Source organism: Sparus aurata, chromosome 9 (assembly GCF_900880675.1).
Source record: "Sparus aurata chromosome 9, fSpaAur1.1, whole genome shotgun sequence".
NCBI lineage: Eukaryota > Metazoa > Chordata > Actinopteri > Spariformes > Sparidae > Sparus > Sparus aurata.
This window is the reverse complement of record NC_044195.1, coordinates 35,236,928-35,257,313: the sequence shown is the minus strand read 5'-3', so window position 1 is coordinate 35,257,313 and position 20,386 is coordinate 35,236,928. Positions and strand designations below refer to the sequence as shown.

The window sequence follows — 20,386 nt, the reverse complement described above, 5'->3', positions numbered from 1 at the left end:
TGCCTCTTCATGATTACATTATTCTCCAAGTTTAATGATAACCGTCTGTATTGGTTATTTCTAAATATGCAATTATTACAAAGGAAAGAAGATCATACAGAGATGGTGATAAACATCAACCAAACATATATAAAAATGTTATCAGAGTTGTTACTGCACACAGATGAGTTTACGTACAGATTGGAGCCTGTGCTGTCTTGGGTTCAGAGGGGGGGCTGAACTTTCCGGGGCCAGCCTGATTCTCAGCCGCCACCCTGAAGATGTAAGTCAGCCCCTCTAGTAGACCTTCAACATCCAGCTCAATGTCTTCAACAATGTTCCTGAAGACCAGCACATAAGGGAACGTTCAGAAAATTTGCAACAAGGTTTTTGGTAAAATAGTATCACTATGCTTTGAGATATCCCCACATATTAGGCAGTTATAAGAGAGAAGAAAGAGTTTGTTGTTGGTATTCCTCACCTGTTGACACGTGTCCAGTGTGAACTATTGATCTCACGGCGCTCAACCCAGTATCCCAGGATGGGGCTGCCGTTGTCGTTTGGCTCGTTCCAGGTGACCAGCATGCTCTTGGCCGTAATATCGTCAATCAGTGGCTTCTCAGGAGCCTCTGGAGGTTCTGTGGAGGATGAAGGGACATGAGAGCATTATTGTATTGATTTGTTATATTTGTTGAATTTGTGTTACATTAAAAAAACCTCATCTTATTAGCACCTTTTGCATATTAAACACCAGATAAAACTGTATCATTCTGTCTTTCTTTTGTGCACTCAAAATCATTAAAAACACTTTAAGCTAACAAAAGGAAATTTCTCATATAACTTATTCAAAATAAGTCATAATAAATAATGACATACCGAAAGGATTCTTGGCGATGAGGGGTTTGGAGATGCAGTATGGACCAGGGCCAAACTTGTTCTCTGCCCTGACCCTGAAGATGTACTCCTTCTTCTCGATGAGTTTGGGCACCAGGTATCGACATCCTCTCAGTGTGGAGGTGACACAACTCCAGCCAATCTCCAGCTTTGAGTTGTCTTTCTTCTCCAGAGTGTAGTTGAGGATCTCGCTGCCACCGTCATCCAGAGGAGGATCCCACTTGCAAATCACAGAGCTCTTCCTCACCTCCTCAAATCTGAATTTCACTGGAGGCCCAGGAGTATCTGCCGACAGACGAAATTATCATGTTTTGACCTATATATTGTCTAAGAGCTATGACAGCGAGTCCTCACATCTTTTAAAATATACATTAAATCTGACATTAAACACAGTGCAGAAGTCACAGTTGAAGAGAAGATTTCTCACCGAGCACGTTGACCTCGCAGGTCACTGAGGCCTTGCCGTGGTCGTTCTCCACCTTCACCATGTAAACGCCGTGGTCGACCCTCATCGAGTCAGTGATGACGATAGAGGACACTCCCCTGCGGCTGTTGTTGATGGACAGACGTTCGTTTATTGTCGGGTAGTCGGTCTCTTCCACCTCCGGCTCCGCTGCCTCCTCTTCCTTCTTCTTCTCCTCCTCCGCCTTCTTCTCCTCCTCCTTCTTCTCCTCCGCCTTCTTCTCCTCGCCTTCCTTCTTCACCTCTCCTTCCTTCTTCTCTTCTCCCTCCTTCACTTCTTTCTTCTCTGCCTCTCCCTCCTTCTTCTCCTCTTCCTTCTTCTCCACCTTCTTCTTCAGGGGTTTTTCAGGCCTCTTGCGGAGTGGCTCAGGCTGGATCACCTGGTTGTTCCAGTACCAGGTGATCTGTGGATACGGCGAACCAGAAATGTTGGCGTCCAGGCAGATCTCGCAGCCTCGCTTCACGCTGAGACCGGATTGCAGGCTGCCACTCAGGAAAACTTTCGGAGGATCTGAGAAATAATGGAGGTATAATTAAGCTAACATTCACTAAACCAAAACTTGATAAACCAAAACCTTGTTATGTTGTTTTTATTGCTTTTATTTTGCTAGATATGAAGATTCCATCAGTGATTAGTTAACTTAGCTTAGCATGAAGACTTGAAACAAAGGGACAGTTAGCCTTGTTCTGTTCAAAGATAACAAAATGACCTCCTTTCTTGGTCAGGAACAGCAACTTGGCTGCCTGGTAACGACTAAGAAACCTCTAATGTGAGACTGTAAGACTTTTTTGGTGTTGTCAGGAGCTGATGTCGTCCTTACCAACAGCATCTGACGCCTTGACGTACGGCGTGTTGCGTGATGGCTCGCTGACCCCGGCAGCGTTTTCAGCTTTAACTCTGAAGGTGTAGTTCTTGCCCTCCGTCAGCCTTCTGACGGTGTAGGACAGGACGGGCACCAGGAAGTCGTTGCACCTCTCCCACTTGTCTTCGCCCTTCTGCTGCTTCTCAAGGACGTAGCCCATGATCTTGCAACCACCATCATACATAGGTGGCTTCCAGGTCAGTGTGATGGTGTTCGATGTGGGGTTATGGGTCTCCACATCCACCGGGGGGTCGGGAGCATCTGGAGTGAGACGGATTTCAGTTAAATTTCCTCTTTGACCCAAACAAAATAGTTTTCAGGGAGAGACAGTCCATTTGAATGCACTGGTTGATTTTGAGATTAATTTCTTACGTTTCTGGTCCTCAGCAATGACGGGATTGCGGAGCTCAACGAACTCTCCTCCTCCGATCTTGTTGACAGCCTGAACTCTGAAGTAGTACTCTCCATTGGGAATGAGGTCTTTCACGGGCCAGCTCACTTTGTTCTCTCCGGACATCATGTTTACGTACGTTCGCCTCCCAGCCTCACGCCGCTGTGCACGCACAAGGATATAACAAACAAAAAAACTCCATCAATTCAACCATTTTTTGAAGTCTTTCAGGTCCTGATGTCATATTTTAAACCACCATCTCAGACCTGCAGGACGTAGTGAACAACTGGGCTGCCGCCATCGTAGTCTGGAGGATCCCAGGACAATTTGCATGAGCTCTTTGTGATCTCAGAGGCCACGATTTCCTTACAGGGACCAGGAAGACCTGAAGACAGACAGAGACGTGTTAATCTTATGCTCATATTGATGAGGACGTGATAATGTAAAACTGGTTTATTTGTGTACCGATGACTTTGACGTTGATGGTGGCGCTGGCAGCTCCGAGTTTGTTCTCCAGAGTCACTTTGTACTGTCCTGCATCAGCGTGAATGCTGCTGTCAACCTCCAGGTGACAGGAAGTATACTCCTTCCTGTTGAGCACAAACAATCCCATCAGCCACTGCTGCTCACACTGACAAGAAAAAACACTAGAACACAAAAGACCCTGAAGCAGACACAAGAGCATGAAACTAAAGCTGAAATGGTTAATCAATCAGCTGCCAAAGAGGACATTAAACATCAGTCAAGCAAATGAGTCTAGGGCTGGTACTAGTGATTCATTTAATTGCTGACTAATTAGTTTGGTCTATTAAATGTCAGAAAGAAAAGAAGCTGCCAAAATATTTCGGCATTTATTTTCTTAAATTACTTGAGCTGATGATTTTGATAATTAATAAATGTTAAAAGTTAACAGCTTCTTGATTTTCTAAAGAAAAATGCCAAAATGATTCAATCCTGGTTTCAGGATCTCCAGTATGAATATATGTTTTATATCCGATAAAGTGAAGCTCGGACAAATCTGTGAGGAGCATTATTCGATACTGTCTACCATTTCATAAATCAAAAATTTCGCTGATAAACAATGAAAATAATGTGCAGATTAATCGATAATGTAAATCTGCTGTAATTAAACGTTTTCTACCAACAAGCACTAGAAGTGGAAGTGGTCCAGTGGAAACAATCCTAACAATTTCTGTTCTATCAAATCATCACAGTGAATTACCTAAATCACCAAAACCATAAGTGGATGATTTACTGAAACTGAGTCATTGATGGCATTTATGTTGATATGTTGAATACTGGCGGAGGAAACAATTCTACTGGTGCATAGTTTGCGTATGCTCTTTAGTGGTAGGAAAAAATAATTAGCACTGACCTGAAGCCGAGGCGTTCGTCAGCCTTCAGCTCCTTTCCGTCCTTGTGCCAGGTGATTCTGGGTGAGGGGACGGCTTTGAAGGGAACTGGGATGTGAAGCTTCTCTGTTTCCACAACAACCAGGTCCAGAGTCTGGAACTCAAGTGTTGGGTTACCTGGAAACACAGAAAAAAACAAACTTGTTGACCTGTTGGTCTCAATATGATGATTTACAGAGCTTTGCCCAGGAGCATGAGTTGATGTTCTTACAGTCAGATTCTTTGGCAAAGACGTTCTCAGAGATGTCGGAGGGCTCGCTCACTCCCACGGAGTTGATGGCCCTCACTCTCAGGATGTACTCCTTCTCAGGGACCACACCCTCTTCCACACGGAACTTCAGCTCCTTCACTGGACGAGAGTTGACCCTCATCCACTTCTCTGTGCCGGCCTCACACATTTCAACGTGGTAGCCACTGATGGGGCAGCCGCCAGTCCTCTGCGGAGGCTTCCAGGCGATGGACAGGAAGTCCCTGCTGGCTCCAGTCACGTGCAGCTCAATGGGTGGTGATGGCACACCTTGAGGGGACAGGATGGACAGATTTAGAATTTTCTCACTTTTCTTATTTATTTTATTTTCTTCAATTTTCTTAGATGAGTCATGACTCATGACTGAACTAACCTGTTGGGTCTTCGATGGTGAGGATCTCAGTGGGTTCACTTGGATGACCGACACCGCCCTCATTCTCGGCCCTGACCTGGAACTGAACTTCTGTTCCCTCGATGACGTCGGTCACTCTGTACTTGCAGTCTGGACCTGAAGTCTTACCGCATTTCACCCAGCGAGTTCCAAGTTTCTCTTTCTTCTCAATAGAGTATCTGAAAGGTAAACAAGCTTCCTACTGTTACACCACTGACAACAAACACTGCAACATATGGGTCAGGGGTTGCAAATGTATCTATCCAATGTCTTTGATATTATAAAAGTGCATGAAGTGACATTGGTGTAGAGCTGCAAATAAACTAATCTTCTGGTTGGCATGGATTTATCTGATGTTGAAAATATTTTGCTCATAAAGATTTACGTGAAAAAAAAATGTACCTGAGGATGGGTCTGCCACCATCGTTCTTAGGTGCCTCCCATGACAGGTCCACATATCTCTTGCTCACAGCATCGACAGTGAGAGCGTACGGTGGCCCAGGAGAAGCTGTAACAAAAATAAATCTTATTATCCTGCATCAAAAGAGCAAACAATGAGGATTTTCTTCATCCTTCTGATTGAAATAATTCATATATACATGACTGAACTACTCTCTTACTAAAAGTGTCTTTGGCCAGCACAGAGTCTTGCAGCTCGCAGAACGGTCCGAGACCCACAGCATTCTCTGCGGCAACACGGAACACGTAGAGTGATCCATCATTGAGTGGAGTCACGGTGTACTTCAGCTCCTTGACTGTGGTGTCTACAGCCTGCCAGCCTTTACGCCTGACGTCACGCTTCTCCACCACATAGTTGGTGACTGGTGAGCCTCCATCTCTCTCAGGAGCTGTCCACTTTAAGTCGGCACTGTTCCTGCTGATGCTGACGACGCTCAACCAGCGAGGAGCGGAAGGAGGATCTGAGAATGTCAAGACAAAGGTTGTCAATCAGAGTTCTAGAGCAACAGTTTGCAAGTTTGTCTGTCTGGACTATGAGTTTGATATGTTGTGACTGTTTTGTAACTCACTGAGTCTCTCTTTGCAGAGCACTGGGTCACTGGGCTCGCTTGGTTCGCTCTCTCCGGCCACATTAACAGCTCGCACCCTGAACGAATATTCCTGCTTCTCCATCAGGCCCCTCAGGAAGTGCTCTAGGTTGTTGATGTCCTCTGCCACGTGAATCCAGTCCACGGTTCCACTCTTCAGCATCTCAATGATGTAGCTGTCGATCTTGGCTCCACCGTCGTGCTCTGGTTTGGTCCACATCAAAAAGCAGGACGTTTTCGCCACATCCTTCACCGTGGGTTTACCAGGAGGCCATGGAGGATCTGGAGGAGGTAGAACATGATGTTATTAAAATAAATATTTTTAAATGCCCATTCTGACTTAAAGTGAGAAGGTAAACACACCAATAGGATCTTTGACAAGGATCGGGTCTGTCTCCTTGCTGGGTTTTCCAGTTCCAGCCAGATTCTCGGCCAGGACTCTGAACTTGTACTTCTTCCTTGTGGGAAGACCTTTAATTCTGCAGAAGAAAACACATCACATCAGCACAATGACATCCAACAAAGAGGTGTCAAACTCATTTCAGGAGGTAGACTCACCTGTAGTTGGTGTCTTTGATGGGCAGCTTGTTGCATCTGATCCACTTGTCGTGGTCAGGTTCGTATCTCTCCACCCAGTATCCGGTGATGGGGCTTCCTCCATCCTCATCAGGCTCATACCAGGCCAGAGTCAGGGAGTCTTTGGCGATGTCTGAAGGTTCCAGCTTGTAAGGAGCTCCAGGAGTGTCTGAGGACAAGACAGGAGGCCAGAGGTTAATCCAAGCAACTACTAGACTGAAGACAAGTACACCCACAAGACTGGGATCCCTCTTTGTCTGAGATTAAAACAAATGTATTTCACATGTGCTGGAAATCTACAAGTACAAATGCTAATGAATCTTTAGTAAGTTAGCTGGCATTAGCTTCACATTAACTGTAAAGTTTGATGTTTAGTTTGTTGATAGTCGTTGGTCAGGTGACCTACCGAAGGGGTATCTGGCGATGATGGGTGGGTGCTCAGCTGGTGGGCCAACACCAAACTGGTTCTCAGCGAAGACTCTGAAGATGTATTCCTTGAACTTGATCAGGCCCACAGGTTTGTATGTGGTTTGTTTAATGGTGGAGGACAGCCGGTGCCAGATCTCGCTGTCGACAGCTCGGCGTTCCACGATGTAGTTGGTGACTCTAGAGCCGCCGTCGTCACGTGGCGGGTTCCAGGCCAGGAAGGCGGACTCGTTGGTGATCTCAGAGATGTCAAAGGCAGCCGGAGGGCCAGGCTTATCTGTGTGAGGAAAGAACATTTAGATTTAATTAACCAGAAGAAAGTCACCATGAAAATCTTTAAATTCCTCTTCTCCGTCGTGAACTGGTCTTACCAAGGATGTTGACGTCAACGGTGGCAGTGGCGCGGCCGCTGCTATTGGTGGCCTCAATGATGTAGGTGGAGCTGTCGTCTCTTTTGGTCTTGGTGATGGTGACAGTGGAGTGTCCTGGCTTTGTGTCAATGGACACCCTGTCATCAGGTTTGAGGACCAGGTCGGCCTTGGTCCATTTCACACGAGGTTCGGGCTTACCCGTCACCTCGGCGGGGAGTTCAATCTTGCTGCCAGCCTTGGCAGTCAAACCAGCAAGTAGCTTGGCGTCCAGCTGGATCTCTGGAGCCTCTGCATGGACAATTAGGACAAAGGGTCAGTCGGAGGTTTTGCAGTTTAGATGAAGATTAACAAAAAAGTTTATAGAAAGTAAAATACAACATTTATTATATGAAAGGTTTTGTTTAACACGAGAGGAGTAAAGTAATGTCTTGGTACCTTTGGGATCAACAGCCTGGATCTCGTCTGTGGCCTTGCAGGGCATGCTGGCTCCGAGTCGGTTCAGGGCTCGGACTCTGTAGGCGTACCACTGGCCCTCAATCAGACCCGTCACTTGGCATTTCAGCTCCGGCACCATGTCGCCACAGGCTTCCCACTTATCGGTTCCTCTCTGGCAGCGGTCCACATTGTAGCCTCTGATGCCAGTGCCGCCATCGTACTTGGGTGGCTCCCAGGTCAGGAAAATGCCGCTGGCTGACTTGTCTCTCCATCTCAGGTTCTCTGGAGGGTCGGGGATGGCTGGAGGGAAATGAGACGGAGGGTTTCAATAGGACGTTAATAATACTGTTCACTTATTTACTTTCTTTAAGTTCGTTAATAAGACACATTTTTTACTTACTGGCAGGAGAGGAGACGTTGACGGGCTCGTCAATGTACGCTGGCTCTCCTGGTCCACACTTGTTGCAGGCAGTGACCCTGAACAGATACTCCTTTCCTTCAACCACATCAGTGACTGTGAACTCCTGATCCTGGATACCTGTGACAACCTAAGAGAGAACAGAGAGAGAGAGTTTGAGATTACTGTCAAATGTCAGGTCAAAGAGATCCTTAGTTCGGCTGAATAAAGACCCCGATGCAGCAGTTGAAGTGTGAGAGAATAGTCCTAATAACTACAGAACTCTATATATCAGCACAATCTAAAAAGCCAGTGTAATTAAAATCCAAAATGGATTTGAAAAGCTGTCTCGACCGGGCATTGAGGGTGTAAATAATGTCTTTTTATAATCAATGATATCTTCTGGAAAATTACGCTGGACAAGCTGTATGGAGCCACTTTATGACTATCTGGCTACCAAACATCACCTGACTTTCCATCAGCATGGGGGGAGGAGACAATGACAGAATTTCACTTCTTTAGGGGTGAACTGTTCAGTTAAAGTACACTAGAAGAACATGAATTTTAATCATCAGCTGGGTTGAACACAGATGTTGATGACGTACCTTGACCCAGGTCTTGCGGGACACATCGCGTTTCTCCACCTGGTAGCCAGTCAGAGGGCTTCCTCCGTCATGCTCCGGAGCCTCCCAGCTCAGGTGGACGTGCTGCCGGGTCACCTCCACAACCTTGAAGTCTTTTGGAGCACTGGGCGCCGCTGTAGGACACAAACACAAATACAGTGAAATCTACAGCTTGATAACATTTTTTAAAAAGTTTAGAACCAGAAATAATACAATAGTATCATCGTACCGATGACATTGACTTCGATCTCTCCAGAGACTGATGTTACGTCATTCTCCAGCTGCAGGGTGTAGGTGCCTTTGTCCGGGCGGACGCTCGGTGTGACGATCAGTTCTGTGAATGTGGACTTGGTTGTCATGGTGACACGTTCGTCAGCAGTGGTCAGTTCCTTCTCTCCGAAGGTCCACTTGGCAATGGGGGTTGGGTATCCGGTGATGGGGACTCTGATACTGAGAGGCTGAGGGACGATCACCTCCAGGCCGTCTTTGAAACCGCTCAGGTCGAAGGTTGGGGCGACTGGGGAGGGGAGAGAAAGGCATGATGGGAACTCAAACATTATATGTAGCTATAAACATTTGCTTTTGAAATTCTTTTTTTAAGAACCCATTTTCTATCAGCTTGCCTATTCAGACATTTATGTGCTACAACTGGATAAAATCTACAATGAAGAAGCTGGAGAGCTTTCTCCTGTGAATTAACAGCCTCGTCTTTGGAGGGCATGTTCCTTCACAATAGTGTGATATAATTCATGTGAACTTTCACATAACTGCTACAATAACATTAACATTATCATTATCATTGATGGTGAAACTCTTACAATGTGGGTCGTCAGCCAGCAGAGGTCCAATGGTGTTTGATGGGTCAGAGAGTCCAGCAGCGTTTTCAGCAAACACTCTGTAGTTGTACTTGGTTCCGTATTTCAGTCCAGGCACCTGAAACAAAAAGTTAAATAGTCAAGATAAAACAAAATAAAATTTGAATAAATGTGTGATTGAATTTGTGTATTGACCCCTACAAACATTTAAAAGAAATTAATTTTAAATGAGGATGTGTTTGAATTGTTATCTGTACCTTGTAGAAGAGGTCGGGGCAGAGACGAGCGTTGCAGCGGAGCCACTTGTCGGTGCCATCCTCGCAGCGCTCGATGATATATCCGGTAATCATAGTGCCTCCGTTCCTCAGAGGAGTCTCCCAGGTGAGCTGAACTGAGTTCTTGTTCTGATCCTGCCAGACCAGGTTCTGGGGAGGACTGGGAGGTTCTGCAGGAGACAGACAAAAGAACAAATGTTACTGGAACTGAAGCAGAGACCGAGGCGACTCTTTCATTTCAGTTTGTGATGGGTTTTTATCTGTTTTATTATGCGCAATGAGAGGGTGTTTCATGTAAAGCAGTTCATGGAGGGCCAGAAGGTTTTAATACATAAATATAAACGTAATAATCAAAAATTTTAACCCAAAGTAAAGAATGTATAATTTAATTGAACTATTAAGTCTGATGAACCTTTTCCAACCAAACTCACCGATTGGATCCATGATCTTGACGGGCTTTGAGGCGGCGCTGGGCTTGCCGACACCAGCTTTGTTCTCTGCTTTGACTCTGAAGATGTACTCTTTGTTCTCGATGACGTCGTTAATAATGGCACTGAGCTCATCAGCTTTGGTCAGCTGGACAGGTGACCACTTCACCGACGTCCTGTCACGCAGCTCGATGATGTAAGAGGTGATGGGTGAACCTCCATCCGACACAGGAGGCTCCCAGGCGACGGTGCAGCCAAACTTGGTGACGTTTCCAACAATCACATTCAGAGGAGCCTCAGGAACATCTGCAGGAGGACAGATGGGATGGATCAGTAAACTGTTTATAGAGTATTATTTATTATTATTTGTGCCTGATTCAACCATTTACCATGAGAATATCAATGAAAATAATAGTAATTCTTACCAAACTTGTTCTTGGCCTGAACTGGTTTGTCGGTCTCTACGTTGGGTCCACTGCCCACCCGGTTTCGGGCACAGACTCTGAACAGGTACATGGAGTCCTTGTGGAGTCCTGTCACTGTGTACTCAGGACTCTCAGCGTGGTCTGTGGCCAGCGTCCAGGTCTTACGCTTCACATCACGTCTCTCCACCACATAGGCGATGACCTTGCTGCCACCATCACTCTCTGGCTCCTCCCATGCCAGGCTGACTTCGCCATCAGCTGTGTCGACCACCTGCAGGTTCTTCACGGGTCCCGGGACATCTACAAGGACATTTTAGTTACATAAACGTATCTGAAACAGTGTAATGCCAATTTATTGTTAAAATCCTTGTCTGCGGCACCATTTATCCTCATACTTTCATCACTTCCCTGGAGATTTAACAACAATTCACATTCCACCGACTGTTTTTTATACTCGGCATCAAACGACAGATGTCATAACAGCCACGAGCATTAATGAGCCAGCTGGTATCAGTAACCGTGATAACAACCACACACAGAATTAATACCTGAGACTCCCAGCAGTCAGTCAGAACTGAGAACTGATGAGAGCGGAAATGTTCAAATATCTATGACCAATATCTATATTCAAATATCTTTTTGAAAAACCACGCTCATGAGTGCGTAATAAGTCTTATAAACCTCACGCTACATTAAAATTTGAGTTGAGTTGTTTGTCTGAGGGTTAAAATGCAAAATCTCAATGACTTTGCTAAAGCGTGAAGTATTTGGGTTCAGGCTCTCCCATATCATTACATTTTATACACTACATGTCTGAAACTAAGTATTTATTTACTATGAATGATGTAGAAAAGTAAAAAGTTTCCCAGTTATAATTAATGATGTAGACTTGATCTAAACTACGTTCACAAGTATGACTCGAATAACGTTTTTGCTTTTGGTCAGTATTTCACAGTTTAAAAGTGATGGGAGTGAATTAATTTTTTTTGATTGAGCAGAAAATAACATCTAACATTAGTGTAATTTTAACATCTTGGCGACTGACATTTTGTATGAAAAGTTCAGGTATTCAGTATTTTTTAATAAATTCATGTTAACTTGCTTTATCTTTGTAGAAAAAACCTGCTGCCGTTGACCAAAAGTTAGCCTAGTTTTGGTCTGTCGTTAGCAAACAGTTTTAGCTTCCTAGAACTCACCGATGACCTGCAGGTTAATGAAGGCCTCTCCCTCTCCGTGTTTGTTCTTGATGATGATCTTGTAGCGGCCCTCATCGGCCTTCACGGGGTCCTTCAGCCGGTACTCTGTGCGGTCGGCAGATGTGTGGATGTTGTCTTTCGCCAGACTCAGGTTGTTGTACAGCCAGTCGGCCTCGGCCTTCGGGTAGGCGCTGTAGGGGACGGCCATGACAATGGGCTTCCTTGCGTCTGTGACGTAGTTCTGGTCTGTGGTCTTTATCTTAGGCACAGCTGGAGGAGGAGGGAAGAGTTAGTAAGTGATACCACTGTTGGTCTAACCAAACACGACCTTACATTCACAGCATGTGATTATTATTATTATCATTATTATTATTATTATTTCCTGAACTCCTACCTGCCAGCTCCAGCTTGGCCTTGGCATCTTTGTCCTTGGCGATGATTCTGTAGTCTCCCTGATCTCGAGGTCTGATCTCACACACCTGCAGTCTGTGGATTTTACCCTCGCTCATCATCTGGTATTTGTCTCCCTGGACGACCGTCATGTTGTTCCTCAACCACTTCACCTCCACTCTGTCTTTGTTAAGCTCCACCTCGTACACAACGTCCGAGCCTGGAGGTTCAAACACGTCCTGTGGTGGTCTGATGATCTCCACTGGGGTCTCTGTAGGACGGACAGAAATTAGTTAGATTAGAGTTCATCCAGAGTGGGAACATAAAAAATAGTTCATACAGAGTAAATTCTGCAAAACTTCACCTTCAACAAAGAGCCTAGCTCTGGATCGTTTGTCGTCCACACCACAGGCATATTCACACTCATCATCGGGTCTGCACTCCTTGATACGCAAGGTGCACATCTTTCCTTCCTTTTCAAATATGTATCTGGGGAAAATAAATAAAATGTTATTTAAAAGGGAGCATGAGTGAGAAATCTGAGTGAGTTTCAGGGTGGTCACATGAAGTGCTAATGAAGAAAACATCTTTCCATGGCTTATAAAATGAAGTTATAATGAGTTTAATAATGAGGTTCTGAGGGTTCTGTGGTGACGTACCTTGGTCCTTCTCTGATCTCACGTCCGTTTCTGTACCACTTAACCTCAGCTTTCTCTTTGGTCAGCTTGCATGTGAACTCTGCATCCTCGAACTCGGTGATGGTCTGGTCCTTCAGTTGGATGGAGAAGTCTGTCGGCGCCTCGCTGATGATCAGCTCTGCGGTGGACTTGCTGTCTGCGGAGGCGACTGCAGTGTACTCGCCCTCATCGGCCAGCTTGCAGTCTTTAATGGTCAGCGTGTGCTTCTCTTTGTCAACTCTGTAAACGATGCGTTTGTTGAAGGTGATCTCCTCACCGGCCTTCATCCACTTCAGGGTGGCATTGGGCCTGTTGACTTTACAGGAGAAGCTCACGCTGTTCTTCTCCTGAGTGTCGATGTCCTCCAGAGGAACCACGATCCTCAGACTCTCCTCTGAACAACACAAAACATCACAACAGACACATGAACATCTCAAGAAACAGTGTTCAGTGTTGTAGAAAGAATCCCAACTCACGAGGGATCCAAAAGAAAAGAAAAATAACTTTAATCTCATTTGTTTCTAATCTTATTCACATGAAAAGACTTTGAATTGTGACAGAGATCCAGATTAGAACAGGAGGTGGCTGCTGCTTTACTTTTGTTTGCATGTTATCAAACATGAAATACAATTTAACTAATCATTGCAGAAAAAAACAGAAGAAATAATACTTATTATCTAGGTTACGTTTAGGGCTTCTGGAATTTCTGAATTGTTAGACATGAATGTTAATGATAAAAAGATGAACCTCTGAAAATAAGTATGTTAAATTGGTAATCACAGTATTTTATTCAATATGTCCCTCATTAAGTGATGGCTTCCTTGTTTAAATACTATTCATACTTTGGATTCTGTCTCTAATGAAGTAACTGCAGTATTAGTAACTAATGAAGTAACTGCAGTATTAGTAACTAATGAAGTAACTACAGTAGTAGTAACTAATGAAGTAACTACAGTAGTAGTAACTAATGAAGTACCTACAGTAGTAGTAACTAATAAAGTACCTACAGTAGTAGTAACTAATGAAGTACCTACAGTAGTAGTAACTAATGAAGTACCTACAGTAGTAGTAACTAATGAAGTAACTACAGTAGTAGTAACTAATGAAGTACCTACAGTAGTAGTAACTAATGAAGTACCTACAGTAGTAGTAACTAATGAAGTAACTACAGTAGTAGTAACTAATGAAGTACCTACAGTAGTAGTAACTAATGAAGTAACTACAGTAGTAGTAACTAATGCAGTACCTACAGTAGTAGTAACTAATGAAGTAACCCCGTCTCTGACCTGTGATGGAGAGGGTGCAGGAGCTCTTGGCCTGCTCTCCTCTCTGATTGGTCAGGTTGATGCTGAAGTTGCCACCATCTCCCTTCTTGGCGTCTCTGATCCTCAGGGAGAAGACGTTGTCTCTCTGGACCATCACGTACTTGCTGCTCTCGAACAATGTCTCCTCGTTCTTCAGCCACTTGGCCTTCGCTCCCTCTGAATTCACCTCGCAGTTCAGGACGACTTCCTGTCCTTCTTTGGCCTCCGTGTCCTTCAGTGGCGTGATGATCTTCAGTTTTTCTGCAGGGCAAAGAGACACCAGAGATGCTGATGAGCAAAACTTTCTGAGCCTCAGTGTTTGAGACCACTGTGATTAATGTTAGTGGGATCAAGCTCAAGTCATTAACTCTGCAGATTTCTTAATGTTGAGGGTGAAGCTGAATTTAAATACACTAAATAAATACATTTAAGCTTGAACGAATAAACTAAACTAAATAAGATGATTGAGAAAATTGATTTCATGAAACGTGATGGTTTTGTAAGCTCAAACTTTATTAAGTTTCAATTGAAATTTATGAAAAAAAAAAGAAAAACAAACAAAAGGAGAAACTAATTATGGATAGTTTCTTAAATGTTCAGTTTTGTTTTGTGTCTGTTCAGGGTTAATCTGATGAATACATGTTTTTTAATTAGCACAAAAACTAGAACAACATTAAGATAGAATTTGAACTAATATAAAAAGTAGAATTTAAAGAAATTACAATTGTAAAGATAATGTATTTATTTACCCAGTTTTTTTAAGTTGAAACAAATTAAGCTAAGAACTTTGAAAAACTTTGAAAAATAGAACTCAAACTAACACCATATATACATTTGTCGACAACACCTCACCAATCTTAAACATATGGAAGCTCAGTTTTGCTGCTAAAACAGAGTTTTGTCTTTCCAACTCCAAATCATGACAGGAATTTGACATTTTTATTTACTGCGGCAGATTTCCAGTTTAAAAAAACTCAAATATATTTTCTTGACATGAGTTTTATAACATTTAATGTATCCCTTTCTTTCTCTAGCAGGAATGTGTGTTTATACAATTGTTCTCCTGTGTAATGATTATTATCATCAAACAAGGAGTAAAATTTTACATTTTGACGAAATGAGTGAATTATCTCCAGAAAGGTCGAAAGGATATACAGGGATACAAAAATGGCATTTCTGTTTCTATTAATTATAAACGTATTTAAAACTAGCTGGTATTTTCAGTGATGCAGATAAACGTAAAGCTTTTTCCCTCTTGACTTGATATAAAATGTGTTCGTGGGCGGGGCTTACCGCGCACAGTGAGGTCAGCGCTGGCTCTTGTTGCTCCGATCATCACTTTGTATCCGCCCTCGTCTTTGAGCTCGCAGTTCTTGATGACTAGAGCTCGTCTCTTGCCGTCACTCACCATCTGGTATTTGTCTCCTGCCTCCAGCTCTTTGTCGCCTTTAAGCCATTTGACCTCAAAGGTATCCTTGGAGACGGAGCAGGTGAACTCCGCCTTCTCGCCCTCAACCACTTCCTGGCTCTGAGGCCTAGAGATGAACTCAGCAGCCAGTTCTGAAACACAAGAAGCACCGTCAGGGAGCGGAGGTTAGTTTGGTCTGAGACTGGTTCAATAATAAAACAAGTAAAAAAAAAAAAGATTACAAACATCAGAAATGTGAAAGTTTGCTCAGAGGAGCTCGGCTCATTGTGACAAAAAGAAATGCAAAGATAGATTAATGACATTTGAAATGTTTGAAGTGATAAAGAAATCACAAATTCAGATTTAAGACAATTTAAATGTCAATTATTCATGGATTTGAATTACTACTTTTTGAGGTCATGACAACTGGAATCTGTCTATTAATTTCCTCCTCTGATACCAAAAAGAAAAAAGAACCAGTCTAATCAAAAACATCTTAATCTTTGTATTTGAAAAGCTCTATAAAGATAAAGAGGCTCGGAAGTGATCACAAACATTTTCCTTCATACCATTAATCTTGAGATTTGCGGAGGTTTTGTTGCTGGGACTCAGCCTGCAGTTGTACTCTCCAGCATCAGATATCTTCAGGTCCTGGATGAAGAGGATCCTCCTCCTCCCATCATAGATGTGTTCATAGCGACCGCCCTCCGGCAGTTCTTCATCTCCTTTGCACCAGGTAACATCAACGCTGGCTTTGGAGACCTCGCAGATCAGTTTCACGCTGTCCGTCTCAGTTCCCTCCACGTTGGATAAGTTCTTGGTGAACCTCGCCTCCTCCTCTGCAATTAGAGAAACAGATGCAGGTCAGATATCAACTGAATGTCACAGCTAAATTCAGCAGTCTTACGTGCTCACAGTGGGTTTATTCTTACCAACGACAGTGAGCATGCCGGAGGATTTGGAGGTCTTAGCGTCACATTCGTATTCAGCCTCATCGTCAAACACAGACTTGTGGATGATGAGGATGTGTTGGCGACCTTGAGCAATAATTTCATACTTCTTCCCCTTTCTAATTTCACTTCCATCCTTAAACCAGCGGACCTGTGAGGCAGCAAGCACGAGGAGAGGTTCAAAACAGAAATATGATTTTAAATGTTACTGTAATCATAGTTCATCTAAAGAAACAGACAAAGCAGTGTGCTCACCTTGACGTCCTCTCTGGAGACTTCACATTCAAACTTGGCAGATTCCTTCTCCATGACCTCGACATCATGCAGCGGCTTCGAGAACTCGATGTGTGGAGCTGTTGACACGCAGAGCGAAGGGTTAACAGGGTGATTCACTCACTTCTTACAAATCCTTCAGCAATGTCTATTTTCCCTTAACTCTAATTAGGGTTTTATTCTCACTCAAAGTTTTCTTTATTTTAATGTTATAAAAGGTTCTGTAACATTTACAATTTCTTGTAAAGAACAATTTACTGAATTCAGAAGTTTCTGTCACTTAAACAAGAGATTGTCCTCTTATCTCTGAAGGGTTTCTTTAGTCTAATCTTTTGGCTTCTATGTGGGTTCATTGACTCATCTGAGGTATTTCCAATCTTTTCTGCGGGGTCTCTTTACAATAATTTCAAGTTTTAAGGGGTAACAGGGTTGGTTACCACTTATGGGGTTCTTCTAGTGAGGGACTTTTTTGTTAGGGATCCCTAAACTCTAATAATAAGTCCACTAACTTTTATAGAAGGTTCAAGTCATTCTTTACTCCATTTGTTTGGGCAACTTAACTCTTTTGAGAGACTCCTGATAGAGACCGGGTTCCTCAACTCTTAGAAAGTTTCCTTCAATAACATTATGTATTTCACAGCTGTACTCACGTTCAACATTGAGGAAGCAGGAGGTTTTGAAGTCTTTAGCGTCACAAGTGTATGTCCTTGAGTCATCCAGAGTGCAGTCATGAATGAGCAGCGCTCTCTTGCGGCCATCGATAATCATCTCGTACTTCTTGGTCTTGCGGATATCCTGTCCATCTCTGAACCATCGTACCTCTGCGTTCTCTCTGGAAACTTCACACTCGAGTGTGGCGGTGGATTCCTCCTCCACTGTCTGGTCCTCCAGAGGCTTCGTGAACTCAACTGCTGGCTCTGAAGGAGACAAGAAATAGACAGATGTTTAGTTTCTACTCTGCTAAACTACATCAGAGTAAACAAAGATTATTTTCTTTGTTATTTAACCCAATGCAGAACTTTCATTGACAATCTGTGGTTTTCATGGTGACTTAATAACAGGCTGAAAAGTGTTTTTGCTGCCCTCTCTGATTGAGAGTGTCAGATACATTACAGGTGCTCTGTTGCACCTGTAACCGCGGCCAATAGTGATGTCAAGTGCTGTTAAGACGAACTAGACTCACCTTTGACGATGAGGTTGGCGTCGGTCTGGAAGTCCTTGGCGGTGAGTTTGACTTGTCCGGCTTCATTCAGCTTGACGTCCCTCAATGTCAAGCTGTGCACTTTATCTTCTGCCTTCACCACCACCTGTCAGATTCAACAGAGACAGTCAGTATCAGATTAATATGCGCTGAACTGAACATTGTCTGAAGGTCCAACAGTCAGTAATTTACAGGTTTAGACGTCCTCTGAACACAACCTGTCAGGTTCAGGTCAGCATAGTTTAATAAACCCTGAACTTTACCTGGAGGTTCACCAGAATCCATGTCATTTGTTTTAACGTGCCCAGAGCGCGGCGTGTAGCTCTAACAGCAGTTAACTCTCCCTGAGCATTGCTTGTCAGGTTCACCAAAGTCAGTAAGAGTGGATGATTTACTCTGCCCTGAACACAACCTGTCAGGTTCTCAGGAGTCGTGATCGGATTTAACACACCCAGACCTTCACCTGTAAGGCCAACAGAGCATGTTTCCCTCAATCTTGTCTGCTAGGTTTAACCGCCAGTCATCGAAAGGGTTTTACTTTCTCTACTCAAGCTGGTCTTTAACTCTTTTCAAGGGTCATTTTACTCTAACTGCTAGTTTCCTTAAGCAATGGCTTAAAGTCACTTCTGAGCCATACTGACCATTTAACTTCTAATAACATCAAATAGATATCAACTTTGCAGATACGCCCTGAGCACTGCCTGATAGGGTCAACAGAGTCAGTAAGATTAAGGATTTTACAGTCAGTGTTCATTTAGATGATTTTGGGGATTATTTCCCACAACTGTGTCTGTCAGGATTAAATCACAGACTCAGGGCTAGTGAGATCATGGTTTATCATCCATTATATCCAAGAGGTTCGAAGGACAGAGTCACTGAAACATTGGGTTTTATTGCCCTGGACTGCACCTGTCAGGCTCACAGAACAAGATAACTGAGCCAGTGTGTTTTATCATCATCATGATGGGCTTGTTGTTTATTACATTTACAGGACACCATGTCAGTGATTTGAAGGGTTATATCCCTGAATTATACCTGCCAGGTATACAATCAGTTTCAGAGTTTTGTCTGTGAGGATCAAACATAGTTGAACTGAGATTGAAGTTTTGAGCTGTCCTGTCTCCAGCACAGTCAGCTGAGCCCTGACAGCTAAAACGAACGCAGGCAGCTGCTTTCCTTCCCCCGATTTAAACTACAGACCTTTGACACCTGACGGCTGATTTTACCACACATCCAAGACTGTATATCACACTGAGCTGTCTGAGCCCACGGCACATTCTTCACTGAAGGAATTAAACATATGGTATTTCTAATACTGAAGATGTCATCTGTACCATTCCTTGTTTTTAACAAAAGAAACATGGATATAGTTATCTCTATATTATCTCTAAAACATTTCTGCTATACAGTTAATCATCATGTACTTTTTAAAAGTTTTTCTTGGATCATTTTTATCTCTTTCCTTACCGAATAAACACCTAAAGATACGATTAACATTTTATTTTTCAATGCCAATGAGTCCAAATTTAGTTTTTAAAATGTGTTTGTTGATTTGTACTGGTTATACAATAAATACAGGAGCTGTGATGTAAATGTGATAGTATTTGGTTCATATGTCTTTTTTTTGTATTCAGTTGTCAATTACGTTAAAAAAGTAAAGCAGCTAAACTTTTTCAGGAGTTTGTGTATTTTTCTAATTTCTCTTAATGTCGCTTTTACTGGTTTTTGTTTGTGTGGGCTTGTTGGGTGACAGTTTGGGCCATTTTATTGTTTTATTGGCCTTTCTGGTCAGTCACATCTCATAAATGTCACTAAAAGAACTTTTGTGAAGTTCTACTCACTGAAACTAAATATGTGGCCGGACAAACTGTTGTGTTTAATAAGATTTACTTACTACTTTTGAAGGCTTAATATCAGACTTTAGCCACCTTTAAACCTGGATGTTTCTCCAGTTCTGTGGCTTGAAACTATTAAATGAGACTCAGCTCAGTCATATGTAGATGTAACAGCACAAACCAGCGTCATTGTTTGGGCAATAATAATCTATTCAATTTGCGTTAGTTACACTGGTGTTTACAGGAAATGGTTGATGTTTGCTGCGTCAAAATAAATAACACTAAAACTACTTTTTACCTGTAATCACTTTATATGAACTTATATTCAAACAAAACACTTAAATGCAGTCTACCAAACAGTCAGACAACTACGAGCGGCTTTATTTTGAGGTGTGATCAGTTGATGGAGCGTGTGAATGTCCATCATATTGAACATGTAACATGTAGTCAATCACACTTGCACAACCCAGAGAGAGAGAGATCGTGTTTCTAAGGAAACCACAGAGTTCTCAGGTTACATCCGATAATCAAACTAATCCTGCGTTATGACTGGATATCGTTTCAGGGCCTCCACCACACGAGCTCTTTTCAACTCTTATATCAGCGTGAAAGCAGCAACGATTTCAAAGCGAATACAAACATTTACAGCACGTCCTGTGTTTTTAAAACTGAAGCTGTGAAATAGCTCCTGTTGCC

General features: G+C 43.1%; 1 protein-coding gene across 1 annotated transcript in view; it reads right to left on the bottom strand.

Moving 5' to 3' along the window:
• The window catches only part of ttn.2 (titin, tandem duplicate 2), a 189,777-nt gene that overhangs the window by 78,681 nt on the left and 90,710 nt on the right, over positions 1–20,386 (bottom strand). The window contains exons 106-142 of the mRNA XM_030428193.1: positions 17,838–17,961; positions 17,305–17,571; positions 16,637–16,734; positions 16,364–16,532; positions 16,001–16,270; positions 15,317–15,583; positions 14,006–14,284; positions 12,702–13,113; positions 12,407–12,531; positions 12,047–12,313; positions 11,653–11,922; positions 10,457–10,756; positions 10,035–10,337; positions 9,586–9,773; positions 9,332–9,446; positions 8,743–9,030; positions 8,496–8,647; positions 7,894–8,041; positions 7,494–7,793; positions 7,059–7,346; positions 6,668–6,964; positions 6,244–6,430; positions 6,049–6,164; positions 5,668–5,967; positions 5,260–5,559; positions 5,042–5,147; positions 4,622–4,818; positions 4,213–4,518; positions 3,965–4,118; positions 3,055–3,179; positions 2,856–2,974; positions 2,571–2,751; positions 2,157–2,459; positions 1,301–1,846; positions 856–1,158; positions 461–617; positions 178–320 (exon numbers count right to left, since the gene is read on the bottom strand). Of these exons, the coding sequence (XP_030284053.1) occupies positions 178–320; positions 461–617; positions 856–1,158; positions 1,301–1,846; positions 2,157–2,459; positions 2,571–2,751; positions 2,856–2,974; positions 3,055–3,179; positions 3,965–4,118; positions 4,213–4,518; positions 4,622–4,818; positions 5,042–5,147; positions 5,260–5,559; positions 5,668–5,967; positions 6,049–6,164; positions 6,244–6,430; positions 6,668–6,964; positions 7,059–7,346; positions 7,494–7,793; positions 7,894–8,041; positions 8,496–8,647; positions 8,743–9,030; positions 9,332–9,446; positions 9,586–9,773; positions 10,035–10,337; positions 10,457–10,756; positions 11,653–11,922; positions 12,047–12,313; positions 12,407–12,531; positions 12,702–13,113; positions 14,006–14,284; positions 15,317–15,583; positions 16,001–16,270; positions 16,364–16,532; positions 16,637–16,734; positions 17,305–17,571; positions 17,838–17,961 (8,470 nt within the window). The remainder of the gene's footprint in view (positions 1–177; positions 321–460; positions 618–855; positions 1,159–1,300; positions 1,847–2,156; positions 2,460–2,570; positions 2,752–2,855; positions 2,975–3,054; positions 3,180–3,964; positions 4,119–4,212; positions 4,519–4,621; positions 4,819–5,041; positions 5,148–5,259; positions 5,560–5,667; positions 5,968–6,048; positions 6,165–6,243; positions 6,431–6,667; positions 6,965–7,058; positions 7,347–7,493; positions 7,794–7,893; positions 8,042–8,495; positions 8,648–8,742; positions 9,031–9,331; positions 9,447–9,585; positions 9,774–10,034; positions 10,338–10,456; positions 10,757–11,652; positions 11,923–12,046; positions 12,314–12,406; positions 12,532–12,701; positions 13,114–14,005; positions 14,285–15,316; positions 15,584–16,000; positions 16,271–16,363; positions 16,533–16,636; positions 16,735–17,304; positions 17,572–17,837; positions 17,962–20,386) is intronic.